This window comes from Hyperolius riggenbachi, chromosome 7, assembly GCF_040937935.1.
Source record: "Hyperolius riggenbachi isolate aHypRig1 chromosome 7, aHypRig1.pri, whole genome shotgun sequence".
NCBI lineage: Eukaryota > Metazoa > Chordata > Amphibia > Anura > Hyperoliidae > Hyperolius > Hyperolius riggenbachi.
The window spans coordinates 250772627-250793578 of record NC_090652.1 but is presented as its reverse complement, the minus strand read 5'-3'; the positions used below and the strand labels follow the sequence as shown (position 1 = coordinate 250793578).

Genomic DNA, 20952 nt, shown 5'->3' with positions numbered 1-20952 from the left:
AAACATTACAATAAAAAAAACAAAAACATGTAAATATTTACCTAAGGGTCTAAACTTTTTAAATATCAATGTAAAGATGAAATATTTCTATATTTTTTTTATTTTAAACGTGTTAATAGTGATAGATGCAAAATTGAAAAAATGCACCTTTATTTCCAAATAAAATATTGTCGCCATACATTGTGATAGGGACATAATTTTAACTGTGTAATAACCAAGACATATGGGCAAATACAATACGTGAGTTTTAATTATGGAGGCATGTATTATTTTAAAACTATAATGGCTGAAAACTGAGAAATAATGAATTTTTCCATTTTTTTCTTATTCTTCCTGTTAAAATGCGTTTGCAGTAAAGTGGCTCTTAGCAAAATGTACCCCCCAAAGAAAGCCTAATTGATGGCGGAAAAAACAAGATATAGATCAGTTCATTGTGATAAGTAGTGATAAAGTTATAGGCTAATGAATGGGAGGTGAACATTTCTCTCGTGAAAAGCACGGAACCTGAATGGGTTAAACATATCGAGAGAAAATTCCCAAAAACCCAGGGTGGCTTTAAAAATAAGTTCAGGACACACCAGTGAAATCAACAGGTGAAGCTTAAAGCAAACGTACTCTTAGCAGAAAACAAAGCAAGCTTTCTGCTGTCTGTATTGAATGTAAGTTACACATTTTAGCGTAGCTGCTGCCAGGGTAAAGACATGTGCTTTTAACTTAGGTCAGTTTAGTGTTAGGACATCTGCCTTGGAGATTTACCTCAACGTTGGTGCAGATGTCCAGTATATTATATTTTTGCATGCAAAACTATGATGGAAGCTAAAATTTCTCCATAGACCAGTATTGCATTGTTTGGATGCGGGTGTACATTTCAGTCCAGGGGGGGCGGTGTGCGCCACAGCGATTAACCATTCAATTGTACAGTATTGGGTCAGGGATGCGCAGCCTTCTACCTAAACATGTACTCTTGCACAGGATACAAGGTAACAGAGAAAGCCACCAAGTCTAATCCTTTTTCAGCAAGAAATGAGCGAGTGTAATTTAAACAATCTGCCGATTCTACTGGATTCTGAACTAATATGTTAACCCTTTCTGTGCTCCCAGGAAGTAACCGCTCTGCAGAATCTCAGTAGGAGTTCTATAAGCTCTAACAAGGAAATGCTTTTCTTTAAAGCTTACTATGCTGTTGCTTATCTTTTAGAATAGAGCGGAAGTTCTGAGTTCAGGTCCCCTTTGAAGAGGTACTGTAGTGAAATATAGTAGAATGCAGTAAATTACTCAGGATACTAACTTTTGTGGCAACTTTCCTGGTTTTGGCATGGGACAACTCCCATCTCTCTATATTGCTGCATATTGGTATGTAGATCCACATTCCCAGTGATGCAGGGCCAGCCTTAGGTTTCACAGCACCCTGAGCGAAACCAGACTTAGGTGCCCCCCCCCCCCCCCCCATTCATCCCTTTCGTGCACACACAGGCCCATATGCAATTCCCCTTTTCTCCTGAGTTATCTCCTAGGAGATAATTTTCATCTTCACTTTAAAATAACTTTTCAGCATTTTACAATTGAAAAAGCACCTCAAAGTTGGTGAAACGGTGCTATAAAGACCCCCCTCCTTTAGTGTATATAGGCAGATTCCCCTTTAGTGTATATAGGCAGATCCCCCTTCACCCTTAGCGGACAGGAGGAGGGGGGGGGGGGGGGGGCGTAGGTGGAGCTACAGCAGCCACAGATGGAATTGGAGCCCACAGCCAGGTAGAAATGCGGCAGTCCAGAGTAGATGAATCCACGTGCGCCCCCCTGGAAGCCGGCGCCCTGAGCGACCGCTCCGGTCGCTCAGGTCAAAGGCCGGCCATGCAGTGATGCTTAGCCTAGGCTGTTTAGTTATGCAACATTCTTCTCCCAGAGCATTCTGGGAGCCCAGGCATTGTTTTCACTAGCTTTGGAATTTTCAGAAACAAAAACATTCCATGGGGCTGTACCTGACAGGACTAGAGAGGTTGCCACCTGTGATACCATTTCAGAATGTAAATTTCAGACTGTCAGGGCAAACACTGACTAAATCTATTAAAAAAAAAAATCTATAAAAATAAGCAAATTTTATTGGTTACGTTCTTTTCAGTTCAGTAACTCTTAAAACAATTATTTGCTACATTTAAAATTGTCCTAATTGAGGACTATTAGGAATGCTTTTTTGTATTGTAAGTATAAAAAAAAAAAAAAAAAAAAAAAAAAAAAAAAAAGTATTAAAAGCATCCTAAATCCTCTTTAAACATCTCTCTATCCATCATCTTCAATATAATAGATGTGCCAGGGGTCCCGCTTACGTACATGACCCGTAATTATTAAGAGCCCTGGACAGGATGTAGATGAATAAGGTGACGTTAGGCTACAGAGCCATAGTGTGACTGTCTGCACAAACTGTCCTCATAAAGGCTTCCAAGCCTGGGCTTAGAGGCAGCTATCATGAGTGCAAATAGACTTACTAAGCAGTAAGAAGTAGCCCCTAAGCAGTCAGCTTACTACAGATTAAAGATGAACTCTGTGGAGCCTAATAAACACTTCTCATTATAGTTAATTATCATCTGTATTTGAAATGAGCTACACGATACCTACAGATACCTTAAAGGGAACCTGAAGTGGGAGGACTATGGGATCGGACATATTTAGTGATGGTATTCTTGCTCTTTTTCTTAGACATATGGAGGCTGACATGTTTATTTCCTTAAACAATGCACATTGCCTGGCTGTCCTGCTGATCCTCTGCCTCTAATACTATTAGCCATAGACCCTGAACAAGCATGCAGATCAGAGGTTTCTAACAAAAACTTGACAAGATTAGCTGCATTCTTGTTTCAGGTGTGTGATTCAGACTCTACTGCATCCAAAGAGATCAGCAGAACTTCCAGGCACCTGGCATTGTTTAAAGCAGATCTGAGATGAATAACTATAACAAGTAGCTTGTCTATATATCTTCTCTAAAGTTTAGATAGTTTACACAGCAAATCTAGCTGCAAACAGCTTTAATAGAATATGATTATTTCTTCCTGTGATACAATGACAGCAGCCATGTTGTTTGTGAACATTACACAGAAGCAGGCTTATCTGCATCTTGAGCAAAAAAAACCTAATCCCCCCCTCCTCCTCCTTCCTCCCCTCTGCCTCTGAAATCTCTGGCTAGTAATACCTCCCCCTCCTCCTGCCCAAACTGAGTTCCCATGCTACTGTCTGAAAGTGCCTTGGCTCTCTGAAAACCTGTGGGCGTGTTTAGTTTATAGGGAATTAGAGTATTAAAACAAAAACAAAAAAGTATTTGGCTTGAGGAATGCCCTATAAACAATAGAAAAGGAACAATTATGCAATGTGTAAAAGTTCATCTCGGATCCACTTTAAAAGGAAATAGATTTGGCAGCCTCCATGTACATCGCTTTAGGTTCCCTTTAAATCGCAGAATTTCAATCACATGACCCTTTCTGGAAATAGCATTATTAAAAATCGTCATATGTGTGTTGTTTTGTCACTATTGCAGGTCACTTACATGAATTTTTTGTATAAAGATCATGTGACAGATTTCCAAAGGGAATTACTCTGGAACAGCTGTGTCAAATAGTAAACTGTAATGCCGGGAATACATGGGTCGACCGGTGGCTCGATTACCCGCCAGATCGACCCCAGCCACGTCCCTGCTCGTCCGCGCGGATCGATTACCGCTCGCCCCTGCTGGCGCTTCCTTATCAGTGCTCGATTCCCTGCCATTTTCCGCCGGTGGGGATTGAGCGGCTTGGTCGGGCCAGCTGAATATTATCAGCTGGCCGGACCAGCTGGTCGATACACGGTACAGAAACGTACCGTGTATCCCCAGCATTAAGTAATTGCATAGCCCCTTCTAGCAACGATGAAAAAACCTGAGGTGAACTAGTGCTTCAGGTGTTTTCCTTTCCTTGGTTTGCTTAGCTTCATTTCCATATCTACTGAGCAAACAACTGGGTGTGTACACAGTACCTTCCCATGTATAAATTAATAATCTGACAATGATTGATACAAGCAGATACTGTAGTCCATTGTACATGATAGGAAGGGGAAAAGTGTAATGCTGGGCATACACTGCTCGTTTTTGAGCCATTAAGATGGCTCGATAGATGATTTTCGATATGTCCGATCTCCCGCTCGATCATTTCGCCGCTCGATTCCGGATTGAAGTGAATGGAAAAAGATAAGAAAAACGAGCAGAAGATAAGAGAGTTGACTGCGGAATCGAGTGGCAAAATGATTGAACGGGAGAATAGAGCAGCACAAACTAGCTGTGTATGCCCAGCATAAAGCAGGCATATCAATCAGGTGTTACTGGAGGCTACATGCAGACCTCTTACCGCTTCTGTGCAGCCCTATACCAGCTTACGATTTAAAGAGGAACGTTAACAAAGGATTGAACTTTATTCCAAGCAATAGCCGATACCAGTTTCCTACGAGAAATTTACCAAACAGATCAACAGGGGGGTCTGTATGGCTGATATTGTGGTGAAACCCTTTCTACAGAGTGATGTCAGGACAATGGGCATGACCATTTCCTTTCTGTGAACCTTGTTGCATTGTGGGAAATAACAGCTGTTTCCAACTGCCAAGCAACCAGTATCACAGTATCTCTGTGCATATGTATATCTATAAAAAAAAAAAAAAAAAAAAAAGTTGTAGCCTTCAGATTATGCAAAAAAATCAACTGCTAAATATGCAGAAGTTTTTTCTTCACTATGGTAATTTCAGAACTTCCAAATTTAAAGGATCACTACAGCAAGAAAAGTAAACAGTTCAACTCTTACAAAACTGTCTGATTTTGGACTAGTCCATCTTCTCAAGGGTGATTCTCAGGGGTTTCTTTGCTTTCAAAAGCATTCCATCAACAGCAGTTGCTCAGTCAAGCTGTCAAAATAGTGTGCAAGTTTCAAGTGCTTTGTTTCAATATTGACAGAGCTTGGATAAGATGTTTGTACAAAGTAATTCAATTATAGTCTCTTGTAGCTTGCTATAAATATTATACATCCCTCAGGGCTATGTTATATATGTTTGTTTTAAACCTGACAAATATACAGTAGGTTATTCATGTGATGTATAGTCTATCGCCAGTGAGTCCTGAAAAGTTGTTTTTCAGTTGAGTGACATCCGTTTACAGCGGTGGTTACATCCAAGCAGCTAACACTTGGGATTAATGATGTATTTTACCCTCCGAGGGTTGAGCTCCTCATAAAGCTTTCATCTAGATCTTGATGACATAATTTATAGGACTATCCAAGCTACTTTCTGAACCCTGAACAATGTGCTGAGTGGTGTATTTGCCAAGCTGCAATACAGATGTGGACTAATGCCAGGTATGGTATTTACTGTATAAAGGTGGCCATACATTGTACAATTTTTCATTTTTTTTCGATCAGATAATTTAGTTCGATTATTCCGTTAGATCGAATATAACATTTTTTCCAGCATGTCCGATCAGAATGTTCTCAAAAAAACGGAATAATCGTTCGAATTTCTTGATCGAAAAAAAAAATATTTTCAACTTTCATTCGATTTAGATCGGATAAATGGGAAAATCGAACATTTTTATTGTATCGTGTATGGGCAGTTGGCACATTGCTACTGCCACATTACATCTTTACTGCAGACCACCAATTGTCAAGCTGATGGAGGTATGAAAAGTCGGAGCTCAGCAGTAATCTCTGGCCACTCCTGCTATGGGAGTTCAGCTTCATTCAGCCCCAGGCCACAATACTGCCAAGGTTTTAAAAAAATGTTAAAGTGATACTCCACCTTCCAGTAAAACAAAAAAAAAAAACAAAAAAAAACACAAAACCCTAGGCACCAGCACATGCAGTGCTGACTGTGGCATTAGGCACAAGCCTAGAGGTGTGAGGCAGCTGTAATGGGTTTCGGCTCACCATCCTAGAGCTGCGAGGATGTCAGCCCACCCAGAGTACAGAGAGCTAAAATCTTGGGGGAGGGGGGGGGTCCGTCCATCCAGCTATCTATCTATCTATCTATCTATCTATGATGCTTTATCAGCAGTGACTAGTTTGGCTCCATGCATGTAGCACAGATAACTAGATGGGCCTCTTGGATGAATGAATGAATGAATGAATGAATGAATGAAATTCGTGTGTCTAGAAGTGCCGGGACATAAAAGACTCCTACTCATGATTGGCTGAATTGGGATGTATGGGAGCAGGGGCGTCGCTAGCCCAAAAGGTTCGAAGCACGTGCCCCCGAACGTTTTGTGGAGTGCCACGAATGTTCCCCAGCAAAATCACCGCAGTTACTCTCCTCCTCCGAGCCGCTTGGTCTCCGGAGCCTGCAGACATCCTCTCCTCCAGGCTTCTACCTCTAGCGTCTGAGAAAGCATCAGACGCTGGGAGGAGGAGTCCAGAGGAGAGGATCGCTACAGGCTTGAGAGCGGGACAGATGATTTTACAGAGGGAATCAATGGACGGAGGAGGTGAGAAGAACTAATTAGCCCCAGCAGGACACAGTGGTGGTAGGAGTCGGGCTGTCAGCTCAGCCCAGCAGACAGTCTCCCCCTCTAGCCACAGGCTGCAGCAGGCTGTGTGTGTGTGTTTTCTTTCTGTCAGTCTGGATGCTCACAGTACCTGCCTGCAAGGCTGTACTGTGAATTATGATGTTGTATTTATTTAGCACCGACATCTTCTGCAGTGCCTTAAAGTATATTGTCTTGTCATTTAACTGTCCCTCAGAGGGGCTCACAATCTAGTCCCTACCATAATTGGGTAGAGAATGTATAGTAGTCTAGGGCCAATTTAGTGGAAGCCAATTAACTTATCTGTATGTTTTTGGGAAGTGGGAGGAAACCAGAGTGCCCAGAGGAAGCCCACGCAGACAAAGGCAGAACATACAAACTCCTTGCAGATCCCTGGCTGGGTTTCTAATCGGGAATCCAGCGCTGCAAGTCGAAAGTGCTAACCACCTCGCCACCGTGCTGTATACAAGCTATATGTTGCTCAATAATGCTATAACTATGTTTTTTTATAAGATAAGGGACACTGCCTATTTATGTGATAAGCTGCATATTTATTTTGGGTTTTTTGTGTATTACTGGGGAGGGGGCTTCAGTCGACATTTTGCTGGGGCGGCCTACTTAGACCGCTGCTAAGTTCATGTAAATTTGGCTCCACCTGTGACCACACCCACATCCCGGTCTGTAGCCACACCCATTTTTCGATCTTTTGGGATCCTAGCAACGCCCCTGTATGGGAGGTGGAAAAGACATACCAACATCTTGCGTTACTGCAGCCATTGTGTTTTGCCCTTTGCACTGATCAGCCATTGGATGCAGATCTGTCTGTCTTGTACCTCTATTTTTAGATTGAGGTTTGTTGAGATTTTAAGCTGTTTAGAAACAAATACCTCAGAAGAGGTAAGCCTCTGGCTCATCAGTAATCACATTGGGGTTGCGCTCCTCGTCAGGCACAATTGCATCCCTACTGCACCTGCACAAGTACAGCCTCGCCTACACAGTAAGCCAGAGCCGCTTGTGCACGTGCAGCTCTATGCTACTGCGCCAGCACAGCCATGCTTATGGCTAGTGACCAGGCCATTTTTTTACTCCCTGGGCCACTGCAGCTTTAAGGGCTCACTGCAGGGCCGTCCAACTTAGCACACAAGTGATTCTTCTCCCCCCTCCTCTTTTCTCCCCAACAACAGAGCTCTCTGTTGGTGGGGTCTGGTCACTTCCCAGATTTTTTTTTTTGATTTTTTTTTTTATAAATATTTGTTTAGTTTTTTTGTAATAAAGGTCACTATTTTTTATTTATTTTTTTTATATCCCTTCTGCCAGACAATCAGGTGATCGGCTCTCATAGACTTCAGCCTATGACAGCCGATCGCTTTTTTGCCTGCCAGAGGGGACAGCCATGTCACATGGCTGTCCCCAGTACAGCGCCATCTCCTGCAATCCCCGCCTGCAGCCATTCACGCCAATCGGCGTGGAGTGGTCCCGGGGCTGCTGCCAGGCGGACCCCTAGTGGCCGACTAGGGATTAAAGGGGCTCTGTGGGGGGGGGGGGGGGGGGGGTGGTTGAAAATAAAACTGACATTTACCTGGGGCTTCTACCAGCCCCCTGCAGCTGTAATGTCCCACGCCTCAAATGATCCGCCGTTCTGACGCCGGTCCCAGTCTAAATCGGCATCTGATCAACTTCGGCTGCGCAGCCACACGCGTGCTCGCTCCTGCGAGCGTCATTGGGAGCTTACTGTTCAGGCGCACTACAAGAAATCTTTGTACGGCGCCTGCACAGGAAGCTCCCGATGAGGCGCGCGGGAGCGAGCACTATTCGCCGCCTTAGACAAATATCAGACTGGGACCAGCGGCGGGGAACAGAGGATCGTAGGAGGACAGCGTGGGACATAACAGCTGCAGAGGCCGGTAGAAGCCCCAGGTAAGTGTCCGTTCTTAATTTTCAACCCCCCCACAGAACCCCTTTAATTATATTATATTTTTGCTGTTTTTATATTATATTTTTGCTCTATGGGAGCAAACACGCACGAACACGCACGAACACACACACACACACACACACACACACACACACACACACACACACACACACACACACACACACACACACACACACACACACACACACACACACACACACACACACACACACACACACACACACACACACACACACACACACACACACACACACACACACACACACACACACACACACACACACACACACACACACACACACACACACACACACACACACACACACACACACACACACACACACACTTCATGTTTATGCCTAGGCACTGGCAAAGGCCAAAGACAGCTGCTAGATTTTTTTTTTTTTTAGTAAGCAGCTACCATTTCAATAATATGGGCATCCTCACCCGCTGCCATCTCATCAATCATTAATTCACAAATAAACAGAGGCAGCATTTGCCTGACCAGCAGTGAAACATCAACTGCCAGCAAATCAGAATACAGATTTCTTCCATGGGACGAATGCTGGCTTCATTTGTAAAGTTATCTTCTTAAAAACTACCAATAATAATAATAATAAAAAATAATATTAATCATCAAAGAATCTGAAGCCATCGATTGAGCATTTTAAAGTGGACCTGGACTCATGCACAGGACGGAAGGAAAACAAAATTGCACCCTGTATGTCTTTAGAGTGTATAGCCTGTCAAATTCCCTTTCTTGTGTCTAATCACCATTTTTAATTTGATCTCTCTCCTGTGTCACCTGACTATCATAGCTGATAAGCTCATTTAACCTCCCTGGCATTCTATTAAGATCGCCAGGGTGGCTGTGGGGTGGTTTTTTTTTAATAAAAAAAAAATCTATTACAGGCAGCCAACTGAAAGTTGGCTGCACGAAAGCCCACTAGAGGGCGCTCCTGACGCGTACTTCTGATCGCCTCCGGCGAGCAGAAGTAACACGGAAGGCCGCGATGTCCGGCCTTCCTTGTTTCGCTTTCCTCGTCGCCATGGCGACGAGCAGAGTGACGTCATGGACACCAGCCGACGTCCTGAAGTCAGCGACACCAGCCGACGTCCTTAGCGCTGGCCGGAACTGATTGGTCCGGCTGCGCAGGGCTCGGGCGGCTGGGGGGACCCTCTTTCGCCGCTGCTCGCCGCAGAGCGGCGACGATCAGGTAGCACACGCGGCTGGCAAAGTGCCGGCTGCGTGTGCTCCTTTTTATTAGAAGAGAATCGGCCCAGCAGGGCCTGAGCGGCACCCTCCGGCGGTAATGGACGAGCTGAGCTCGTCCATACCGCTCAGGAGGTTAAAAGCACAGGATGTTAACAATATGTCTGCTTCCATGAAAGTTGGAAGTAGACACACTTGTAGGATTTGTATCAGCTGCAACACAAATGTTTTTTTTTTAAGGTTATTATGCTGTTGCGTATCTTTTAGAGCAGAGAGGAAGTTCTAAGTTCAGGTCTACTTTAAAATGAACCCGAGGTGAGAGGTATATGCAGGCTGCCATATAGATTTCCTTTTAAACAATATTAGTTGGCTGGCAGCTCTGCTGGTCTATTTGGCTGCAGTAGTGTCTGAATTACACCAGAAACAAGCATGCTGCTAATCTTGTCAGTTCTGACAATGTCAGAAACACCTGATATGCTGCATATGCTTGTTCAGAGACTATGGCTCAAAGTATTAGAGGCAGAGGATCAGCAGGAGAGCCAGGCAAAATGGTATTGCTTAAAATGAAATAAATACGGCAGAATCCATATCACTTTAAAATAAGCAATCTGTTTTATTTAATAGCAGAAATTTTTGATTGCATTGAATCAATCACATTTGATGAAAAACTAACAATTCTAAAGCTGAACAAGTTGAATTCTAACAACACGCAGGGCAAGTGAATGTAAACCTTGCACAGCTGGATCAAAGACCTACTTCACACGCTATATGTGCATTCCAATGCAGTACAACTTGCTTCTTTTCCTCTCTACATTCAGCTGTTGGGTGGGTCAGGTGTAATCATGTGACCAGGGCTGCGGAGTCGGTACAAAAACCCTCCGATACCGAAGTTTAGGATTCCACCAACTCCTCTAATTTGCATTTTACAATCTTGTCGATTTAAAGTATGCTACGTAAAAAGCATTTCATCCAGCGTGTAGCCCAGCCACCTTCCAGAAAAAGCCCCCTATCATTTCTATAGCTAATATTGCAAATGCCAGGACCATTTTCTGCGAAGGGGCAGATCTATGCACTGGAACCCAGCTGACCCAGCTGGTGTTCTAGTGAATCTTATTAAACAATGTGTTGGGACACTAACTTTTAAGCATTAGTGTATACAAATACATTAGTGTATCTGTATTTGATGTACACCTCAGATGCATTTTAACTAAACTTATGACATTGCTGTAGAGTAGCTGTTAAATAGAAATTAAAACCAGTGTTCGGTGCAGATAGGAACAAAATTTTACTGCCGTTTATAACAAAAAGCTGTCCCAACTGTCAACGCCTGCCAATGCTCTCAGCACCAAAAAGAATAAATACATAAATTAGGAGGACTACCTTTTGCAATCAATTGATAGATAATTTAATCACTATAAGCCTTGGTTTTTGTTCAATTCAGTAAGTTTATCCTTTTTTTTTTTTGACCAATACTCTCCACACCCTGGCAGTTAGATGTGCAGAATTTCTCAGCAATGCAAATGATCAACAAAGGGAACATGCAAGGAATGGTTCTGGTGTAATCTCTGATTGAGCTGCCCGGAAGCTCCCTTCCACACTGGAGTAGCACGCATGCTCAGTGTGAAGTTAATGATGCTGCTGGAGGTAAAATACTAAATATCTCCGCTCCCACACATCATACACTCCCCAAATTTTCAGGGTAGGGAGGAGACCCCCAGAACGACCTCTATGCCAAATTGCAGCCCCCGAGCCCCGCTGGTTCAGGAGATAGATTCTCGGGAATCAGTGGGTCTCGGGGGCTGCAATTTGGCATAGAGGTCATTCTGGGGGTCCCCTCCCTACCCTGAAAACTTGAGGAGTGTATGATGTGTGGAAGCGGAGATTTAGTATTTTACCACCAGCAGCATCATTCAATAGGAAATGTGGCCGCACAGTCTCCTACTGCGCATGCGGGGCAGCGCAAATCAACAGGCAGCGCAATCAGACACAACACCGGTAATAACAATAAACATGGCACCATGTGCTGCAGCCAACATCCTGTTTACTTTTTAAAACATCTGGTTGTTTGAAATAAACACAGTGAGGTTTCCCTGTGCACTTGCTTCAGCAGACACCTCTAGAAATGGTAGTACATTTGGTTGATCCAATAAATATCTGCCAGTGTGTGGCTGGCATAATAGTAACAAACATTGTCTTACCTCTTTCTCTATTTTCAGAAGTTTCTTTACAGCCACCTCCTTGTCCTGTGGCAGCCATTGTGCCCTGTACACGCTGCCGAAGCTTCCCCCACCACAGCTTTCGAAAAACTGCAGGTCGTTGAATTTGATTTGCACAAACGAAGCGGTTAGGGACGACATCTCATAATGACAAAGAGCAGCTCACGAAATGCAACCTGCAAGAGGAAACGCAGGAATCTCAGAACAGATGCACGTATATGTACATTATATAGCCGACAATAAACAGTAACGATCGCTGACACCATCCAGCAGATCGGAGGAAGGTTACATACTGGAAACATTTTCAAATAACTGAAGAGTTACAGACCTGTACAGCGCCTGCTGGAGTTCAGATAAGCCAAACGCCCACAAGAAAAGTTTAAAGGAAACACGAGGTGAAAATAAAGTTATGAGATAAACAAATCTGAGGATAAATGGAGGATAAATCTATCCTCCTCCTCAAAAAATGACTTTTTTAGATATCCAACAGTTATTTTATTTTTCAATCTACTTTAAGTTTTTACTGTTTCATTGTCTCTAATGACACATGCATTGCAGTATGCCACAGCTAAAATCCATGAAATATTGATGCTTTTTATCTTTCCTGCTCTCAGACGCCATTTTCTGCCAGGGAAGTGTTTTATGGTTGCAATTCCTTATCAGGGAGGGTTACGCTATAGTCCGACCCGGTCCCGACCCAGACAGAAACTGTGACTTGCATACCTGATTTTTAGCTTTCAGGCAGAGAAACAAAAGAAAGGAACACAGCCTAGTTATTTGTGTGCTTGGCACTGTACATACACATGTCTCTCATGTCACGTCACCTCGTGTGTCCTTTAACCCCCTTGGCGGTATGAAAAATACCGCCAGGGGGAAGCGCAACAGTTTTTTTTAATTTTTTTTTTTTTTTATCATGTAGCGAGCCGAGGGCTCGCTACATGATAGCCGCTGCTCAGCGGCATCCCCCCAGCCCCGCCGATCGCCTCCAGGGATAGGCGATCAGGAAATCCCGTTCAAAGAACGGGATTTCCTGGAGGGCTTCCCCCGTTGCCATGGCGACGGGGCGGGATGACGTCACCGACGTCAGCGACGTCGGGACGTCATTGGGAGACCCGATCCACCCCTCGGCGCTGCCTGGCACTGATTGGCCAGGCAGCGCTCGGGGTCTGGGGGGGGGGGGGCGCGCGCCGCACCGGATAGCGGCGATCGGGCGCGCGGCGGCGGCGATCGGGGTGCTGGCGCAGCTAGCAAAGTGCTAGCTGCGTCCAGCAAAAAAAAAATTAAGCAAATCGGCCCAGCAGGGCCTGAGCGGCACCCTCCGGCGGCTTACCCCGTGTCACACACGGGGTTACCGCTAAGGAGGTTAAGTAAATCCAGATAAACAAGTAGTTTTTATAAGGGTTGTTAAAGGACAACTGTAACAATAGTGTATACAATGAACAGAGGAGCCAAAAGTATAAGATTAGATTAAATGAGCTTAAAAAACAACTTAAATGGCAAAATTGAAGGAGGAAGTGGTGGTCTTACCTCCCTCAAGCAGACACGACAACGACTGCGATTCAGACAGTCAAACACATTTATTAGGAACTCCAAAAAGAAAAGCAACGCGTTTGACAGGTTCAACCCCGCCTCATCAGGCAATATAGGGAAGGTATCAAACAATCTGCACAAGGATTCAAATTAAGCGCCTCAGAGGCAGGTCTCTGAATACATACAGGGTGCACTTCTCAGTTTTCCTTCTGTCCGGAGCAAGAGTTCGGATCCACTTTAAACCTTTAGGCCAGAAACCCACTGGGAGCGCTTTGTAAGCGCTAGTGATTTAAAAAAGCTCTTAGTAATGCAATGCTATTGGGGATTTTTATAAAATCACATCGCTCAAGTGGGATCACACCCATAGCATTACATTAGCTAGAGCTTTTCAAATCACAAAGCGCTCATAAAATCACTCCTAGTGGGTTTCTAGCCTTAGACAGGGCTCTCTTCTGTCTCACAAAGCTAAGTAATGTGTGAGCATACTTCCCACCCCTGTGTAAAAATATGTAGTTGATTTGTTCACTGCATCAGCGGTAATCCGCCATTGTCTTGAATTAACTGCTGTATTATTTATTTTGTATGGTTATACCCTGTCTGCTGTTGTACAGCGCCACAGAAGATGCTGACGCTTTATAAGTTAACGATAATAATAATAATAATAATAATAATAATCTCTTTTAGCAGACACTGCCAAACTGAAGATGTGTTGAAAAGCTGGGATCACACTATGGGGATCCTGATAGTCTCTTTAGAGAAACACAATGTACCTGAGCCTCTTCCTCTACATTCAACCTACTGTAGCGCTGCCTCTTGTATGTGATCCTAAGACAGTGATGACTAACCTTTGCTCTCCAGCTGTGACAAAACTACAAATCCCAGCATGCCTCTGCCTCCCTGAGCTATGCTTAGAGCTGTCAGAGTACTGCAATGCCTCATGGGACTTGTAGTTTCACCACAGCTGGATAGCCAAGGTTAGCCATCACTGTCCTAAGACATGCTGTGCTTAATTTTGCAAGAAATAATCCTACCAAATGTTCTGTAACATGTAGATTTCTCAAACTGTCCCTCCTAGCAATCTCTGAATCTCATTCCTCCATGTGCTTACAAGAAATAAGGCTGTATTCCCCATGATCTACCAATTAAGAAGGCTGTAGCAGTGCAAACTGCAAAACTTCAAACTCCTAAGTAGATGGTCCTAAGATGGTCAGCAAGATGTAAATTACGCAGCTTGCATGCAAATATAAAGCAAATTGCATGCAGCATCAACCTGAGTCAGGAAGAGCATATGATTGACCTAATTATGTGCATGTTTGCAATAATAATCAAATTACAGAGAGAAAGCACCCAAAACAATAGCACCAGACCAGCTTATTTTAGCCGATAATTCAGATTTTGTGTAGAAACAGTTGGAAATAATTTTGGATGGCATGTAGATTTATTGCAATCTCTCTGATCACCTCCTCTTCTAAACATTGCATTCCTAAACTACAGTTCTCTGTCAATCTAAACACCCTCATGTGCGAGAAACACACCTCTACAGTAAAAGCTGCACTTTTCCAAAGTACTCACTTATCTCCTCTTTTGAAGTCAGTAGAGCATGCCCAAAACATAGCTCCTACTATAACCAGGTAGTAATGGGAAGGTACAACTGAATAGTAATGGATGGAGCGGTCAAAGGAACCATAACTGATTTAATGAGCCATTCGCAGCTTCGCTGTACCGGCCGTGTGTACTTATATGTGCATGGCTTATTCTTTGAGACAAGCATATGCTACGGGCAGGATCAAACAGGCAGCCAGGCTCCCCCCAAAGAGGGCGGGGGTGACAAAGGCATGGGGGGCAGCTTTGGGTGGGATGGACAGGGTTGAATGCGGTGTGGCCCCTGGTGATTTAGGATAGTCTATGATGACCTGGCTGCTTTTAGAGCTCCAAATGGATGAGTGGAGCTCAACCTAAAGCAGAAAGGTACCATCCAACAACAGCAACATTCAAAATTCATAAATTGAACATTCACAGGAGCCATCCGCACAAAAATCACTCTAGTAAATCACTACCAGCACCATGACCCAAAGTATTCTCTGTGAGTATGTATGTGCGTATGTATGCGCATATATGCATTTGTATACATAATCAGTTTTGCTCCTTTTTTGAATGAGTTAAACTCAAAGATCTGAAACATTTTCTACATACACAAAAGACCCATTACTCAAATACTGTTCACAAATCTGTCTAAATCTGTGTTAGTGAACACTTCTCATTTGCCGAGATAATCCATCCAACCTCACGGGTGTGGCATAACAAGGTGCTGATTAACCAGCATAAATAGTGCACAAGTGTGCCTTAAGGTGGCCACACACGATACAATAAAATACGATTTTATGGAAATTCAATGAATATGATCGGATCTCCAGGAAAAAGAAAAAAAACGAAAGTTTTTTTTTTCATTCCACTGAAAAATCAAATCAGATTTCCAGTTTTATCGATCCGGAATGCTGAAAAAAATGTTTTAAAGATTGTATGGTGTGTGTTAGACTGTCAATTTATCAATATACACACCCTAGCAATTTTCTCAGAGTTTCCAATCACTTATGATTGGAGAAAAATTGAACATGTGTGTGTGGCAGAGACCTGCAGCGGGTCGGGTACCCGCGAATAACCCGAAATGCGGGTCGGGTTCAGGTACCCGAATTGATTCAAGCTGCGGGTGCGGGTAGCGACTTACGGGTGCGGGTAGGGTTGCGGGTAGCGGTCTGCGGGTGCGGGTAGCGAAAGCAAGCTAAAAAGCTTCTTTAGCTTTGGTTTGTGTATAAAAATAGGTTTTATTAACTTTACATCTCCCCAATGTTACTTTAAAGGTGCACTTTAAGAAAATGTAAAAAAGCGGGTCGCGGGTAACGGGCCTGCAGGTCGGGTGCGGGTATCAAATTCACCAGAAAGCGGGTCGCGGGTGCGGTGCGGGTCGGGTATGAAAAAGTGGACCCGCGCAGGCCTCTAGTGTGTGGTACATTACAAGTGGGTAAAATCCGCTACACCCTGGAGACTAGGATAGTGCTGGAACAAGGCGACTTGACCCATGTAGACAACAAAAAGGAAGGAAGTTCAGCACAAAATCCTATGTAGAATATAGTCCCAACTTTATTGAAGTATGTAAAAGCTGAACAGCCTGGTAGCTGACATGTTTCGGACACGCAGGTCCTTAATCATAGCACAAGATCATGTGTTAGGGGTGGGATTTAGACTATATATCCGTTGTGCTTTTAACATGATCTTGTGCTATGATTAAGGACCTGCGTGTCCGAAACATGTCAGCTACCAGGCTGTTCAGCTTTTACATACTTCAATAAAGTTGGGACTATATTCTACATAGGATTTTGTGCGGAACTTCCTTCCTTTTGTTGTGTGGTACATTAGTCGTTTTTGAAATGTTACAATCAGTCAGAAAAAATGATTGCAATTCTTGAATTGAACAGATATTTAAAAAATTTAATAGTGTGCAGCCACCTTTAGACAGATTTTGTGACCAATATTTCAGAGTAATGGGTCTGTAGTGTATGTAGAAATGTTTCAGATCTAACAGTTGCGGTCTACTCAAACCCAACCAGATGTAAGTCTCTATTATGCGTCCCCTCTACAAACCTGTAGGTGGCAGAGACACATCTGAAGAAATGTGGAACTGTCTAGATCAGGGCTGCCCAATGCGTCGATCGCGATCTACCAGTAGATCGCGTCGGCATTTTAAAATAGTACGCCAGACGCTGACTATATGCAGCGCTGGCGTACCGTCTGATTGTGCTGCTCTGCTGCCCTATGCAGAGCAGCACACAGCCAATAGGGAGAGGCAAAGGGAGAGCCACGTCCCGCCCACCTCTTTCCGCCCCAGCCCTCCCCCTTCCTCTTTGTCACCGCTCGAATCCTCATACCTCTTTGTCCGGATCCCCTCGCTGACTCTGCATGCCTTCTGCCTTGCAGCACTGAGACATCTGATAGCGGCGACCAGCAGTGGAGAGGAGAGCGGTGGGTGAGGACTTGTATACAGGAAGTGCTTTGCCTGTATACACGCCATTACCCTCCGCTCTCCTCTCCACTGCTGGTCGCCGCTATCAGATGTCTCAGTGCTGCATGCTCCTCCGGGCACAGTGAAGGGGGTTGGAGGAGAGCGGCGGCTGGTGGAGGGAGAGGGGGCATCTATCTATATGACAGGCACCTATGCCTAACTATCTTTATGGGAGGCACTTATGCCTAGGTATCTATATGTGGGGGCACCTATACCTAGCTATCTATATGTGCTGGGACATATGCCTAGCTCTATATATGTGGGGGGCACCTATACCTAGCTCTCTATATGTGGGGGGGAACCTATGCCTAGGTATCTATATGTGGGGGCACCTATACCTAGCTATCTATATGTGGGGGGACATATGCCTAGCTCTATATATGTGGGGGGCACCTATACCTAGCTCTCTATATGTGGGGGGAACCTATGCCTAGGTATCTATATGTGGGGGCACCTATACCTAGCTATCTATATGTGGGGGGACATATGCCTAGCTCTCTATATGTGGGGGGCACCTATACCTAGCTCTCTATATGTGGGGGGGGAACCTATGCCTAGCTCTCTATATGTGGGGGGCACCTATACCTAGCTATCTATATGTGGGGGGGGGGGGGGGACCTATGCCTAGGTATCTATATGTGGGGGCACCTATACCTAGCTATCTATATGTGGGGGGACATATGCCTAGCTCTATATATGTGGGGGGCACCTATACCTAGCTATCTATATGTGGGGGGGAACCTATGCCTAGCTCTCTATATGTGGGGGGCACCTATGCCTAGCTATCTATATGTGGGGGGGGGGACCTATGCCTAGCTATCTATAAGTGGGGGCACCTATACCTAGCTATCTATATGTGGGGGGCACCTATGCCTAGCTATCTATATGTGGGGGGGACCTATGCCTAGCTATCTATAAGTGGGGGCACCTATACCTAGCTATCTATATGTGGGGGGGACCTATGCCTAGCTATCTATAAGTGGGGGGCACCCATGCCTAGCTATATATAGGGGGCACCTGTGCCTAGCTATCTCTATGGGGTGAGCATATACCTAGCTATCTATATGGGGGGCACCTATGCCTTGCTAGCTATATGGGGGGCACCTATGCCTTGCTAGCTATATGGGGGGCACCTATGCCTAGCTATCTATATGGGAGGACCTATGCCTAGTTATCTATATTGGGGGAACCTATGCCTAGCTATCTATATGGGGAGCACCTGTGCATAGCTACCTATATTAAGGGCACCTATACCTGGCTATTTTAAATGTTGGTAGATCTCTCGAGCTCGGGAATTTTCAAAGTAGCTCGCGAGTCAAAAAAGTGTGGGCACCCCTGGTCTAGATGGTAAGTGATAGCTCTTTTTTCACAAGATGGCCAGTGGTGGAATTCCCCTGCACAAGAGATATTGCAGTTTTAGAGCAGGTGCAGAGACGAGCAACAAAATTGATACGTGGGATGGAAGGTCTCACTTACCAAGAAAGGTTAGATAAACTGGGTTTATTTAGTCTAGAGAAAAGACGCCTTAGAGGGGATCTAATTAACATGTATAAATACATCAGAGGGCAATATAAAAGCTTGGCGGATGAGCTTTTTATCCCTAGGCCTTCTCAAAGAACTAGAGGACATGATCTGCGCATGGAGGAAAAACGTTTTAGCCATTTATTTAGGAAAGGGTTCTTTACAGTAAGAGTGATTAAGATGTGGAATGCATTGCCACAGGAAGTAGTTATGGCAAACTATATACTTGCATTTAAAGGGGGCTTAGATGATTTCCTTGTGTTGAAAGACATCCATGGCTACAATTACTAGGTAATGCCTAATGATGTTGATCCAGGGATTTTATCTGATTGCCATCTGGAGTCGGGAAGGAATTTTTTTCCCTTTTGGGGCTAATTGGACCATGCCTTGTAAGGGTTTTTTGCCTTCCTCTGGATCAACAGGGATGTGTGAGGGAGCAGGCTGGTGTTGTACTTTGTTTTCTGGTTGAATTCGATGGACGTATGCCTTTTTTCAACCTAAATAACTATGTAACTATGTAAGAGCAGAAGGCTAGGCTTCTAACAGACAGGCTTTTCACAAATACAGAACTGCCCCTATGTATCTACTTTATTAATTATGCGGTACTTAAAAAGCTGATGGCAGTAAGGAGTTGTTTGTTTTTTACTGGCCATCTCCTCAGGGTCCCCTTGCTGAACACCAAATTACACAGGTCTTACACAGGTCTTTTTCACACAAAAAAAAAAAAAAAAATCCATAGACTTACTAATTTCCCCATGAGGCTCCAGCACATGCTACTCTTTTCACCTCCACTGTACTGGAGCAATGGCATGACTGTCAGAATAACCAGCTCTCTAATGCTTTTGTAAGGCACAGGCTGTATTGTGTGGCATAGTGGGAAGCAGGGCAAGACGGGCTGTGGAAAGGAGACGGAGTGGCCTGCCATTTACCTCCCCCAAGTGTTATACGTCAAATGTACTCCAAGGTTGATAGCCCCGTAGAGCAGGGGGGAGATTTTGGGATGTGGACAACCTTACTCTGTCAAGAAAAAAGGAGGAAACAAAAAAATGTCATTTCTGGAGTTGTAAAGGAATGTCAGGAAAACAGGGAATGTTAAAGGGACTCCGAGCACCTCTCATTGGCATTTCTTTAAGCCAGATGACTTCCAACAAAGTTGTGCTGTGACCCCTCTGGAGAAGCCTCTTGCAATGGCCATGAGTGTCACTTCCTCTTCCTGCTTCATTCAGTGATGCACTTCTGTATCAGAGAAGACAGGGGTGACCCAGAAGTTATAACATAGCCGAGATGGCTGAAATCGAATGAAAACCATTTGGTATAGAACGGCGATTCAGGCATCAAATGAAAGAGTAGAGCACGAGCTACAGAAAGGTATGCATCTTTAAGTACTTTGCAGTACTGCTTGGAGTTTTATAGGCATGCCCATGAGAAGTGCTCGGAGTCCCTTTAAAAAGACATACGGAGGCTGCCATATTGATTTCCTTTTACCAATACCAGTTGCCTGGCAGTTTTGCTAATCTTTCTGGTCAGTAGTGTCTAAATCACACGCCTGAAACAAGCATGCAGCTAATATTGTCAAAAACATCTGATCTGCATGCTTGTTGAGGGTCTACGGCTTAAAGTATTAGAGGCAGGGGATCAGCAGGACAGCCAATCAATGTGTATTGTTAAAAAAAGGAAATAAATACATCAGCCTCCCTATCTCTCCCTCTTACCTTAGGTTCTCTTTAAAGAGACTCCGTAACAAAAATTGCATCCTGTTTTTTATCATCCTACAAGTTCCAAAAGCTATTCTAATGTGTTCTGGCTTACTGCAGCACTTTGTACTATCACAGTCTCTGTAATAAATCAATGTATCTTTCCCTTGTCAGACTTGTCAGCCTGTGTCTGGAAGGCTGCCAAGTTCTTCAGTGTTGTGGTTCTGCTATGCACTCCCCCCTCAGGGGGGAAAGAAACACACAA

The 20952-nt window shown here is 44.2% G+C and overlaps 1 protein-coding gene and 1 long non-coding RNA gene across 8 annotated transcripts in view; one reads left to right on the top strand and one right to left on the bottom strand.

Annotated features, from left to right (window-relative positions):
- Positions 1-20952, bottom strand: part of MAP3K20 (mitogen-activated protein kinase kinase kinase 20) — a 291544-nt gene that overhangs the window by 197044 nt on the left and 73548 nt on the right. For all 7 annotated transcript variants that reach the window (XM_068245494.1, XM_068245492.1, XM_068245499.1 and 4 more), the window contains one exon: positions 11868-12061. In XM_068245494.1, the coding sequence (XP_068101595.1) occupies positions 11868-12026 (159 nt within the window). In that variant the 5' untranslated portion in view covers positions 12027-12061. The remainder of the gene's footprint in view (positions 1-11867; positions 12062-20952) is intronic.
- On the top strand, positions 5163-12173 carry LOC137524952 (uncharacterized). Its single transcript, XR_011022821.1, has 2 exons — positions 5163-5360; positions 11886-12173. It is a non-coding gene; the product is annotated as an uncharacterized lncRNA (long non-coding RNA).